At 42.4% G+C, this 13,381-nt stretch overlaps 1 protein-coding gene across 5 annotated transcripts in view; it reads left to right on the top strand.

Annotated features, from left to right (window-relative positions):
* Positions 1-13,381, top strand: part of RBMS2 (RNA binding motif, single stranded interacting protein 2) — a 101,259-nt gene that overhangs the window by 70,855 nt on the left and 17,023 nt on the right. For 2 of the 5 annotated variants that reach the window (XM_012650940.1, XM_012650905.1), the window contains 8 exons: positions 1,687-1,766; positions 1,902-2,011; positions 2,339-2,385; positions 2,565-2,658; positions 6,278-6,355; positions 6,701-6,811; positions 7,415-7,495; positions 8,044-8,590. In XM_012650940.1, the coding sequence (XP_012506394.1) occupies positions 1,687-1,766; positions 1,902-2,011; positions 2,339-2,385; positions 2,565-2,658; positions 6,278-6,355; positions 6,701-6,811; positions 7,415-7,495; positions 8,044-8,124 (682 nt within the window). In that variant the 3' untranslated portion in view covers positions 8,125-8,590. Of the gene's footprint in view, positions 1-1,686; positions 1,767-1,901; positions 2,012-2,338; positions 2,386-2,564; positions 2,659-6,277; positions 6,356-6,700; positions 6,812-7,414; positions 7,496-8,043; positions 8,591-8,902; positions 9,595-13,381 lie in introns of those variants that run through there. The other 3 variants (XM_012650921.1, XM_012650913.1, XM_012650931.1) reach the window with 3 other exon arrangements.

The following is a 13,381-nucleotide window of genomic DNA, read 5'->3' on the forward strand; positions in this document are numbered from 1 at the left end:
GGGGTCTTGCTCTTGCTCAAGCTGGTTTTGAACTCCTGAGCTCAAACAATCCGCCCGCCTCGGCCTCCCAGAGTGCTAGCATTATAGGCGTGAGCCACCGCGCCAGGCCTTGCATTATGGTTTTGATTTGCATTTCTCTGGTGATTAGTGACATTGAGCATATACTTGCTGGCCATTTGTATGTTGTCTTTGAGAAATATCTGTTCAGATCTTTTGCCCAATTTTTAATTGGGTTGTTTGGTATTTTTGCTATTGCATCTTTATATATTCTGGTTATTAATCCTTGTCAGATGGGTAGTTTGCAAATATTTTCTCCTTTTGGTTGTCTCTTTGTTGATTGTTTCCTTTGCTATGCAGAAGCTTTTTGGCTTGATGTGATGCCAGTTGTCTATTTTTGCTTTGGTTGCCTGTGCTTTTTATTTCTTACACAAAAAATCATTGCTCAGACTAGTGTCCTGGAGCACTTCCCCAATGTTTTCTTCTAGTAGTTTCATAGTTTCACGTCTTAAATTTAAGTCTTTCATCTACTTTGATTTGATTTTTGTGTATGGTGAGACATAGGTTATAATTTCATTCTTCTGCATATGGATATCCAGTTTTCCCAGCACCATTTGTTGAAAAGACTATCCTTTCCCCACTGTATGTTCTTAGCACCTAGGTAAGTATTCTTGAGGAAGCTAAGATTCTGAAACTTTCCATGCCAGTAAAGACTGTAAGAAGTGGAAGTAACTCAGCTGACAACTACTGTCCAGGATACCTAATGTATGGTTTTCTCTAAAAGGTTCTATTTGAGGCATTTTTAAAGTTACTCCTATATAGAAATGGTTCATATTTTTGGTGGTTATTGGCATAGAAAACATACTGAGACTTACTTTAAATATGGAAATAGGTGAAGATACTGTGCCTTGTACTATATAGGCCCTTATAATTTTTAGAACACATTTATATACATTATCTCATTTGATCCATACAACACTGTGTAGTGGGGTAGATGGATATTATCTCTAAAGCACAAATGAGGATTGAGTCCAGAGGGTTTTGGTGAGCGTCCTAACTCACAGAGCTTTGGGTGGTAATCTGGCGCTGGAATCTAGATCTTCTGATTCCTTACTCAGTCCTCTTCCCCCAGTAAGAAACTTTAACTTGATAAACCCCACAATTTCTTTTTCTGTTGCTATGGACCATGAACCTTTTCTAGTTACTTTTCCTTCCACAGACTTCTGAAATCTTAGTGATGTTATCAGTAGCTAATTAGACCTTGATAATTATAACCAAAAGCAAAAATAAATATTGGCAAGTTCTTAGCTTGTACAGTTTTATTGGAATAAAGGAACAGTTTCCATTAGGAATTTTGTAATAAAAAATAATGGTAACAGCCACTATTTCTTATATTCTTATTTATGTACCAGACACGATAGTAGGCCATCCATCTTTGGAATATTAACAGCTTGAAGACCTCCATTATTCCTTTGAGCGTCCCCTACCAGGGCCAGTTTAGAGAACCTTCACTAGAAGCTAGGGTTGCCTCTTCAAGATAACTTGAATTTGTCTGGCAGAAGCTCTGTGTTTCTATAGTTTCTACATTTGGAGCATTTGTGGGGCTGGGAACTTAGAGCTTTCTCTATGAATGTATGGAGAGCACAGATCCTGGAGAAGCTAGAGCCTAACCCCTCTTGTGCTCCTTAGGATGGAGTCCACAGAGAAGTGTGAAGCCATCATCACCCACTTTAATGGAAAATATATTAAGACACCCCCTGGAGTACCAGGTGAGGCATCTGGGAATCAGGCTGAGAAGGCCACAGGTTGTTATTCCCAGTGAAGATTCTGGAGCAGTTTTGCATGAGTGTGAGTGGGCCAAATGAGGTGGGACTCAGCTGCCCATCTGCTTTCTCTCTTGGCAGCCCCATCTGATCCTTTGCTTTGCAAATTTGCTGATGGTGGACCAAAGAAACGACAGAATCAAGGAAAATTTATGCAGAATGGACGGGCCTGGCCAAGGAATGGAGACATGGTAAGAGGACTTCCAAGGAAACATGAGTGCTAAGGGCATTGAAGTGGAATGGAAATTACCATGGCCTGATTGTGAGTTTAGGTGGCAAGCTTTGAGAGCTACTGTATGTAACTGGGAGATGCTGGCTGTTAACATACTCTTCATCGTGGGTCTTAAGTGGAGTTTTGCAGTTTGCACAATCAGAAAAACTCTGGCAAAGCTGTAGTGGGGGGACTTATTCAGACTTTAATCAGTTGAACTAAATACATTCCCAGCCTTAGCATTCTGGCCTTGCTCTTGTTCTCACTGGAAGGCTCACAATATGAACACTTTGTTTTTTCTTTATAGGGTAGTATGGCATTGACCTATGACCCCACCACAGCTCTTCAGAATGGGTAAGGGTGTTTTATATAATCAGGTGACTTGAAAATGACAATGGCCTGTGTCCAGGCACTTGGATGTTTCATCTGGATTTTGAAGTAGCAGTTAGTGGGAAAGTGGCCATGCTTATTAGTTGGGGCTCTTACCTTGTGGTTTCCTGTGACTTGGTACTGATTGAGATTCCTTCCTGCAGGTTTTACTCATCCCCTTATAACATCACCCCCAACAGGATGGTTGCTCAGTCTGCACTGTCCCCATACCTTCCATCTCCTGTGTCTTCCTATCAGGTATGTTCATGCCTAGAACAGGGCATGGTGGTTTTCCTACCATTATGTTTTAGGGGAAGGAACATAAGGTTAGAAACTACTTGTTTTTTGGTTTTTCCTTTATACATATTACAAATAATTTTACATAAACACATAAAATGTGTGTGACCTTTGTGTGTGAATGTGGATACATTTATAGTACATAGTTTTAGTGGCATCCTCTTACTCTCCTTCCACTAGCTCCACAAGTAAATCCATGGTAATTTCCTACTATGTAGCGTTTTTCATGTTTTTTTCATGTGCATATACACATCTGTATAGAGTTTATACAGGAGTTAGGAGTTATAGTTTATTTTACAAAAATTGGACCATCTTAAGTATATTTTTTACATTTCACTCTTCTCACTTAGCAGTGTCTTAGACCAATAATTCTCAAAGTGTAGGCCCTGAAAGCACAGTATCGGCATCACCTGGAATTTTTTAGAAACACACATCTTGGACTCCATGCCAGATCTACTGAATCAGAAACTCTGAGGATGGGGCCCAGCAATCTGGTTTTTTTTTTTTTTTTTTGAGACAGAGTCTCACTCTGTTGCCCTGGCTAGAGTGAGTGCCATGGCGTCAGCCTAGCTCACAGCAACCTCAAACTCCTGGGCTCAAGCGATCCTTCTGCCTCAGCCTCCCGAGTAGCTGGGACTACAGGCATGAGCCACCATGACCGGCTAATTTTTTCTATATATTTTTAGTCGTCCAGATAATTTCTTTCTATTTTTTAAGAGAGACGGGGTCTCGCTCTTGCTCAGGCTGGTCTCGAACTCCTGAGCTCAAACAATCCGCCCGCCTCGGCCTCCCAGAGTGCTAGGATTACAGGCATGAGCCACTGCGCCTGGCCCAGCAATCTGGTTTTAACAAGCCCTCCATGCAATTCTGTTGCAGCTAATGTTGACATCCTCTGCTCTAATTATGTCTTTTTAGTGGTTGCATTATATTTCATGCTGCAGATATGCCAGAATTCTTTAGCTATACTCCAGTGGAGCACATTCACTCAGTTTTTTGCTGCTACAAATAATGCTCCAGTAAACATCCTTGTGCCTATATTTTTACATATGAGCACTTTTATTTCTGGGGGCTAGAGTCCCAGGAGTGGAATTGAATAATACATGGATTTTCAGTTTACAGATGTTGCCAGATTGCTTTCCACAAAGGCTGTGTCAATTTACATTGCCACCAGCCATGTTTGAGAGACCCCATCTCCCTCCAGCCATAGGTGTCATTGCTCTTTTAAAATTTTTCCTGTCTTGATGAATATAAAGTACATTGCTACTTTAATTTGCATTTCCCTGACTATAGGGAAATTTAAGCATTTTTTGTTTATCATATTTTGATTTACTTTTCCCTGATTGTTGTTCATGTGCTTTGCCCATTTTTCTATTTGGTTATTTATTCTTTTCCTGTTAACTTATTAAAAAACTCTTTTTGTAAGTATCAATCCTTTGTGTGTTATCTTTGTTACAAATATTTTTTTCCAATTTTATTTTTTGTCTATTGACTTTGTGGTCCTCAAGCCTTACTATGTATTAGAATCACTTGGAAAGTTTATTAAAACCTAGGTTGTTGAGTACCACACCTAGAGTTTCTGATTCGGTAAGTCTAGAATGGAAGCAAGAACTTGCATTTCTAACAAGTTCCTAGGTGATGCTGCTCTAGTCCAGGGACCCTATTGTGGAAATTATTAGTGTTTGCAATACAAAAGGTTAAAATTTATGTGTAGTTAAATATCTTTTTCTTTTATAGCTCTTAAATTTCCTGTCTTACTTTAAAAGCACAACAGTTTAAAATTTGTGTATAATTACATGTCTTTTTCTTTTAAAGGTTTTGAATTTCCTGTCTTAATTAAAAATGTCTTTCCAGTCTCTGTACTATACATCTAGTCTCCAAGAATTTTTTTTTTCTTTTTTGAGACAGAGTTTCGCTCTGTCACCCGGGCTAGAGTGCTGTGGCATCAGCCTAGCTCACAGTAACCTCAAACTTCTGTGCCCAAGCGATCCTCCTGCCTCAGCCTCCTGAGTAACTGGGACTACAGGCATGACTACAGGCATGTGCCACCACGCCTGGCTTTTTTTCTCTATTTTTAGTTGTCCAGCTAATTTCTTTCTATTTATAGTAGAGACGGAGGTCTCACTTTTGCTGAGGCTGGTCTTGAACTTCTGACCTCAAGCGATCCTCCCGCCTTGGCTTCCCGGAGTGCTAGGATTACAGGTGTGAGCCACCATGCCTCGCCTACTCCAAGATTTTATTTTATTGTTTTACAGTTAAGTGTGTAAGCATTAGGAATTTGCTTTTGTGTATGGCATAAAATAGGTGTCCTAGTATATTTTCTTTCGGTATGTTAACCAGTTCTTGTAGCACCAAATTATTAAACAATCCAATTTTTTTCCACTGAATTGAAATGTCCCGGAAACTCGTAATATCCTTTCTGTGTCTATAGATTTGCCTATTCTGGCCATTTCATATAAATGAAATCATACAGTATATGGTCTTTTTGTGTCTGGCTTCTTTCACTTAGCATGTTTTCAAGGTTTATCCGTGTTGTAGCACGTATCAGTACTTCATTTTTTTTTATGGCTGAATAATAATTTTATGGCTGAATAATTTGTGGACCTGCCACATTTTGTTTATCCATTTTATCAGGTGATGGCCATTTGAGTTGTTTCCACCTTTTGGCTATTATGAATAATACTGCTATGAACATTTATATACAAGTTTTTGTGTGGACATAGGTTTTCATTTCACTTGGATATATGCCTAGGAGTGGAATTGCTGGGCTACATATGTAAGTCTATGTTTGACTGTTTGAGGAATTGCCAAAATGTTTTCCGGAGTGGCTGCCCCATTTTACATTCCCAACAACAGTGTAAAACACTTCTTACTCTATCCTTTTAATTACAGCCATCCAGGTGGGTATAAAATGGGGTCCCATTGTGGTGTTTTTGATTTGCATTTGAGCCTCTTACATGTGCTTATTGGCCATTTGTATATCTTCTCAGAGAAAGTTCTATCCATCTCCTTTGCCTGTTTTTTAATTGAATTATTTATCAAATTGTAAGAATTGCTAATATTTTTAAGCAGTTTATTTATTTTTAGAAACTGGTCTAGCTCTGTTTCCCAGGTGTCTGGAGTGCAGTGGCACAACCATAGCTCACTGCAGCCTTGAACTCTTGGGCTCAGGTGATCCTCCTGCCTCAGACTCCCAAGTACCTAGGACTACAGGCAAGCACCACGACCACAACTGGCTAAATTTTAAAATTTTTTGTAGAGATGAGGTCTCACTATGTTGCCTAGGCTGTTCTCAAACTCCTGGCCTCAAGCAATCCTCCTGCCTTGGCCTCCCAAAGTGCTGGAATTATAGGTGTGAGCCTGGCCTTAAACAGTTTATTCTTTTTTTTTCCTTAATTTTTATTTTATTTTATATTTTAAAAATCTAATCTCATCAGCAAGAAAACAATTTATTCTTAATGTTTCTATTTTCTGAGGTGGGGACATTCTAAATTTTTTTTGGCTTTGTCGAACATTATCAGATCATTAGGCTGACAATGGTATCTAGGCAATTAACATTTTTATTTGTTTTTGCTTGCATTAGAGAGTGACTCAGACATCTCCTCTACAAGTACCTAACCCATCTTGGATGCACCACCAGTCATACCTCATGCAGCCTTCAGTGAGTGTTCAGACGTGGGCAGAAGCCAAAGAGGCAATTTGATGTGATACAAAGAAAAACAGTGAGCTTTGATGACAGGAGATGTGGGTGTGAGTTATAGTTCAGTCCCTTGTGCAACCCAGTTCCAAGACCTTAAATTCTGAGAGTTCGTTATTCTTAGACAAGGGTCCTCCACACCGATGGGCAGAGTGCCTATTCCTGTTGCATAGCTGGGTTGCCGCTCACCTATCATTTCCCAGGATTCTTAATTGTCTATCTTCAATGGTCCTGATAGCCATCAGTCACTGTTTTAGGCAGCCTCACAGGATGCTGCCAGCTAACCCTGTCGTTTTTTGCTGCCTCTAGGGTTCCGTTCTGACACCAGGTATGGATCACCCCATTTCTCTCCAGCCTGCCTCCATGATGGGACCCCTTACCCAGCAACTGGGCCACCTCTCCCTCAGCAGCACGGGCACGGTAAAGCAGGATATTTCTGATTATAAACTCCTACAGAGTAAGACATACCTGTGTAATGTCTTTCAGCATAAATAACGTATGAATATGATGATGGGATCACTTCAGTGTCATTGAGGGTGCACTCAGAGTAGGACATAAACTAATAAAATAATAATCCATGAGCCAGGAATACATTCATTCTGTTCCCCAGCCCACTCCTCTAACTGATTTCTACTCATGAAACTAAATGAATAGTGTTTCTATTTGCATATTAGTTTATCTAAGAAAAACACATTTCCTTGAAATCCTTATCAAAATAATAACAGGAAGAATGGATGAAACTCATTAGTTTCTTTTAGGCTTGCTGCATTCTGATTTGCACAGCAGGAATTAAGGGCAGAGAAGGCAGGAAAGATAAGGAAGTAAGTCATGTAGGTAAAAGTCTCTCTAAGCCAGTGTACTTTAGAACCACCTGAAGTGCTTTTAAGAACCCAATGCCCAGATCAATTAAATTAGAATCTCTGGTTGTAGAACACAGGCATCAGTATTTTTTTAAAGCTCCCTAGCTGCATTAAAGGTAGCCAAGAATTACTGCTCTAAGCTTATTGTTGTTTTTCATTCTAGTATATGCCAACAGCTGCAGCTATGCAAGGTGCTTACATCTCCCAGTACACCCCTGTGCCTTCTTCCAATGTTTCAGTTGAGGTAAGAGTGTTATCATTTCTTTGGATTAAGGATAGGAAATGAACAGAGGTAGATTTTCCCCTGATCAAGATCTTCCTTTCACAATGATGCCGATTCTGTGTTCACAAATAGCTGGTAGGTATATGAAGAATGTAGGAAGCATGTACTCACTTTGGCATCAAATATACTAACATTGGAATGATACAGGGAAGATTAGCATGGCCCCTGCGCAAGGATGACACACAAATCTGTGAAGTGTTCCATATTAAAAAAAAAGAAAAAGAAAAGAATGTAGGCAGGAAAGACTTAGGCTGTGTTCATGAATGAGACCCTTCCTCACATTTGGCAGCTAGTACTAACACCAGGGTGCTGGCTTGTATTGACTGGTATGTCTTGGGAAGAGGGCAGGCTGCTGTGAATGTTGGGGAAGTGGTGCTCTGTGTGCAGGCACTGCACATGTGTGTGGAGAGAGAGTAGTTTGGGGAGGGCACTCAGCTTTGCGTAGGTTTTAGCACCTTAGCTAAAGAGAGAAATGCACAAAATGACTCTCCTCCTTGGCTTTGATGCAGGAGAGCAGTGGCCAGCAGAATCAAGTGGCAGTGGATACACCCTCAGACCATGGGGTCTATTCTTTCCAGTTCAACAAGTAACAGTGGGTAAGAACAACATGCTGGGAGGTGGGGTGTGCTGAGTAGGCAGACAGCAGCTGAGGCCTGCCTGAAGTCAGACAGGTTCTCATGTTTATCCCTGTTCCACCCTCTCTGGCCTATGCCTTCTTTAGGATTCCCCTCCCTATCTTTGTTGAATGAATAGAAATGAATTCTTGGAGATGTTGATGTTCCCAGACTGCAAAGGGTTAACCAGGAATACAAACTATTTGTAGGCCCTGCTAAGGACTAACACTTAGCTATCGATTTTCACAGGCCTGGGCCTGGAAAAAGAAATCTCTACGCACCTGCCCTCTGCTATTTCTCCATTGCTGATGGAGCCTGGGGGAACCATTACTTTATGTGTGTGCTACATTCGTGGAGATCAAAAAACCTTTTTTCTTTTGCAAAGAAAGTTTCTTGTTTTGTTTTTAACTGCAGTGTATTCTTTCCTCACCCCAAAGAGACATAGTGGCTGGAGGATCTATATGAAAAATGGTTTTTAATGTATTGGAACTATTTGGGAAGGATTTTAAAACAATTTACAATTATTTCTTCAAAAAACAAAACAGAAAGATGTGATACTAGAACATTGATGAAGGAGCCCTACTTACTGAGTTTGGTTATAGATTTTTTTGATGTGTGTGTATGTTTAAGAAAATATGCAGACTTTTAAGATTTTGTTTTGTAAAGCTTTTGGCTCACACACCCTGTCTCCTCTTCCCCCATTTTATGCCTTCTTTCTCTCATCCAGATTGTTCTTTTTCTCTTTTCCATACAGCTGAGCCAGCCTACTTCACCTTTTTACAGTTGTTAATTTTGTGGATTTCTTTTCTGAATGAAATTTCATATGGAATTTTTGAGGAGCTGGGCAAGGAACAAGGTAGAACACTAAGCAGGCAATGGAAGTGGTTTTGCTTTCCTCTGCCCTGCCACATCCTGGGAGAAAAAACTAGACTTTGGCTTGAGGAAGCAGAGATGTGACCTAGGCTCATTAAAGAGACAACCCTACCGCCCTTGGAAGCCACGATTGAGCCAAATTTGGTTGAAGACTAGGTCTTCCCTGGCAAATTCCAGAATGGCAGACTTACTGACTTCTGACTAACTTTTCTCACTGCCGAGGCCAACACCATCTGAGGAAGTGTCTTTTCCAGCTACAGCCTTTTGGGAGTATCTGCTTTCCTGCCTCCTAGAGGATCTTCTTTTCTGCTCTGCCCTGTGTCATGGCCCCGCTCTTCCCTGTTACACATTGCTGTGCTTAGAGCCTTCGCAGCTGTGACCTAGCTGAATCCATGTGTGCTCCTTCCCCACTGTGGGAGATCCACTGCTTTACCTATAGACCAGTGGTTCTCAACCACAGGTGGTTTTGTCCCCCAGAGGACGGTGGCACCATCCAGAGACATTTTTGATTGCTAAACCTGGGAGTGGGTGGTGTGCGTGTGCTACTGGCATCTTAAGGGCTAGAAACCAGGGATGCTGCTAAACATCACGCAGTGCACAGGACAGTCCCCACTACCCCCAACAAAGAATTATTTGGCTCAAAATGTCAATGGTGCCACGATTGAGAAACCTTGATGTAGACAATGTTGTTCCTGCCTCCTCAGGTGGAGTAAATTCTCACCCAACCCTGGACACACAGTGCCTTTTGACACCAATGCAACTGGTTGAGAGGGACTAAACTGGGATCCTCGAATTCTCCTGAGGCTTTGACCTTTGACACTTCTGCATAAGGCAGGAGCTGTCCTTGAAAGGCTTGTGGCTGCGGTGCACATGCCAAATGCACTCGTATACTCAGAGCGATCGAGGTGGGGACCATTCTCTGTGTGTGCTGTGAAGGGGCGGGAAAAGGACAAAGCTCTCTGTAACTGTCCAGAGTGACCTGCCCTGCCCTGGTGTTTGGACCTCTTCCCCAGGGAACCAGGACAAATAATTTTCCTTCTTGTGGGAGGACAACAGGGAGCTAGGATAGAAAAGGGCAATAAGTACTAGCTCATTATTTATGAGGTCAGGAGTCCTTTTGAAAAATCTCTGACTTGCTCTTTAACTGTCTCCTGCAAGATCTGACCTTGTACACATGGAGACAGATAGAATAAAGCCTTTGCCCATCTTCTAGGAAATAAGATCCTGCTCCTTTCTTCTCCCAGCCACCCTCTTATGCACTGAAAGGAGAATTCTGCTCCTCTTCAATTCAAGGCCAGGTGCCTCTCCTCCAGACAATCAGACAAAGGCAACGATGAAGGATGGAGAAACAGGTGTTCATTAAGCTGGCTTTTGGGAGAGGAAGAGGGTGATAGCAGGGGAAAGAGAAACTAGTTATTAGTTGTTACACATGGAGCTTGGGCCCAGCTTTCTCTCCCTCCCCAGCCACCCCAGAAATGACAGTCCCAATTCTCCCTACTGAGGGTAAGGGAGTGGGGGGCAATATAGTGTAAAGCAGAGGTCCCCAACCTTTTTGGCACCAGGGATCAATTTTATAGAAGACAATTTTCCATGGACCAGGGGTGGGAGGGATAGTTTCAGGATGATTCAAGTGCATTACATTTATTGTGAGTCAAAACTCTCTCCCAATGTTAATCTGTATTTGCAGCCACTCCCCAGCACTAGCATCAGTGCCTCAGCTCCACCTCAGGTCATCAGGCACTAGGTTCTCACAAGAAGCGCACAATCTAGATCCCTCGCATGCACAGTGTGCAGTAGGGTTTGTGCTCCTGTGAGAATCTCATGCTGCCACTGATCTGACAGGAGGTGGAGCTTATATGGCGATGCAAGTGATAGTGATGGGGAGCGGCTGTCAATACAGATGAAGCTTCGCTCACGCTCACCTCCTGCCCTGTGGCCTCGTATCTAACAGGCCACGGACAAGTCTGTGGCCCGGGGGTTGGGGACCACAGGTATAAAAGACAGAATTGCTGCTATTTTCTCATTGGTGCTTCCAATCTTGGGAAGGGTTTGGTTGGACAGATAGCTTTTGTTTTTGAGTCTCCAGCCCTCCCTCAGTCAAGGAAAGTAAACCATAGCTGCTTTCTTGTCAGTGGCCTTTAAGAGAAAGAGTAAACGAATCTAGAATTCTGTTCATTTCAGTAGGTTGCGAGAGCCTTACTGTGACAGGAGGTTTAGTGCAATGGGGGCTTTTCGCATATAGAAACAATTATCGATGTCGCTGCCCCACCTTCCTGGGACTCCCGATTCTATCCCTTTTCTGTATTTAAAAGAATGTTTAAATGGCTCTGATTCTTTATTTTAAATTTTGAAGTTACCTTTTGGGGTTCTCTTCATGTGAATCTACTTGTTAGGTTCTGTTGAGTGTTTCTGGTTTGGGCAGGTTTAAGCATAGGCAGTGATGGGAGCCCAAAGTTGTTTTTGTAGTTGTTAATGGCTCTGAGGAATTGGTTTTTTGGTGCTTTTGGTTTACGCTCATTTCCCCCCAAAGTATTAGTTCATTTATAACAGTGGGTGAGTGACTGGAGAAAGGGAGAGAGAATGAGGGATACATTTCTTCCATGAAATAGCCTAATTGGTTGGGGTAGTGGCAGAGGAATTATAGGGGAACATTCCAGCTCATAGCCTAGGGCTGGACTCACCTAGTGTTTTCTGAATCCTGTCTTCAGGAGCCCAGATCTTACTCTCTCTGTACTTTACATATCACCCCCACTCATTACAGATGCTCATAAAACATTCTTAAAATATTCTATTCCTTTGTGTTTTTCTGTTTTCAAATAGAACATACCAGAGTCCCTTCCCCAGATGATGTGATCCTTTACTAGGCCCCAGCCTGCCCATCCCATCTCATGTCAGTGTTATTACTGCCCACTCAGGCCCCGAGATGATACCCAGACCCTGGACTGTTTAGACTTTTTGGAGGGTGTGGGTAGGAAGATGTAGGAACGATGAGGGAGAGAGATGTTATTTTAAAAGAGTGTTTAGAATTTGAAAAGCTGCCCAGCCTAGGAAGCCTGGTGGCTCTGAAGAGGTAATAGACCTCGTCAATAAAAATAGGGGGGAGGACATTACTTATACTGAGGATGAAGACCAGCCTTTGCTGCTTCTCAAGCCATGCTTGGGCTGAGCTACCTCAGCCCCATTCCATTCCTCTTCCTGTCCTAACTTGCCAGTCAGTGAGCATCATTCACCCTCCTAGTGTCTCTAGTGCTAACTCCCTGCTACTCCAATATGTCAGCCCATTGGGGGCTGAAGCCTATGTGTGGGCTGTTATTTTCCACCATAAAGATGCTGTGAGAGGCCTTTCTGGAATGTTGCAGGCATCCCAACAGTGGCCACTAGTCTTCTAAAAAAGGAACAATTGGCCAGGCGCTGTGGCTCACGCCTGTAATCCTAGCACTCTGGGAGGCCAAGGCGGGCGGATCGTTCTGAGCTCAGGAGTTCGAGACCAGCCTGAGCAAGAGCGAGACCCCCGTCTCTACTAAAAATAGAAAGAAATTAATTGGACAACTAAAAATATATAGAAAAAATTAGCCAGGCATGGTGGCACATGCCTGTAGTCCTAGCTACTCGGGAGGCTGAGGCAGGAGGATCGCCTGAGCCCAGGAGTTTGAGGTTGCTGTGAGCTAGGATGACGCCACGGCACTCTAGCCTGGGCAACACACTGAGACTCTGTCTCAAAAAAAAAAAAAAAAAAAAAAAAAAAAAAAAAAAAGGAACAATTGCTGCTCTCTTGTGCACATGCCCCACCTTCTGGAAAAGTAGGAGCATTGCACTCATGGGGGGCTACTTTGCATTCTTAGCCCAGGGCAATAAGCTTGGGTGAGTGATCAGATCCAAACTTGCCCCTAAGCTCTGCTAGACCTCTGAATTGGCAGGCGTTATAAGAGTCATTCTCTAAGGGGTAACTCCTAAATCTTGTGCCTTGTTATACGATTCTTCCAGATTTCCTTTTAAAGCACCTAGTCTTTCTGTGCTACCTGCATTTTAGATCCTTCCAGGCATTAGCAGATTCCTGAAATTTCTTCAGCTTTCACTTCTCCCTTCCAGAGGAGTCTTTCTTCAGCAGCTAAAACCATCCTGTGAGCTCTATCTTGCTTCTGATCTTTGCTGAATTTTGCTGCATCTCCCTAGGGGGTGGTCCCCACATGACTATAATGAGAAAGTCGGTGCCCTCATCACCCCAGTTACCACTGCTCTCTCTCCAACCTGTCCACTTGTTTTGAATAAACCTTCCTTCTCCAAGCAGATTCCCAAACTTCCTTGTCCTTGTTACACAGCTACCTCACAGTCTCACAATTCAACAAGGGCATAAGCATCT

This window comes from Propithecus coquereli, unplaced genomic scaffold (assembly GCF_000956105.1).
Source record: "Propithecus coquereli isolate 6110/MARCELLA unplaced genomic scaffold, Pcoq_1.0 Scaffold111, whole genome shotgun sequence".
NCBI lineage: Eukaryota > Metazoa > Chordata > Mammalia > Primates > Indriidae > Propithecus > Propithecus coquereli.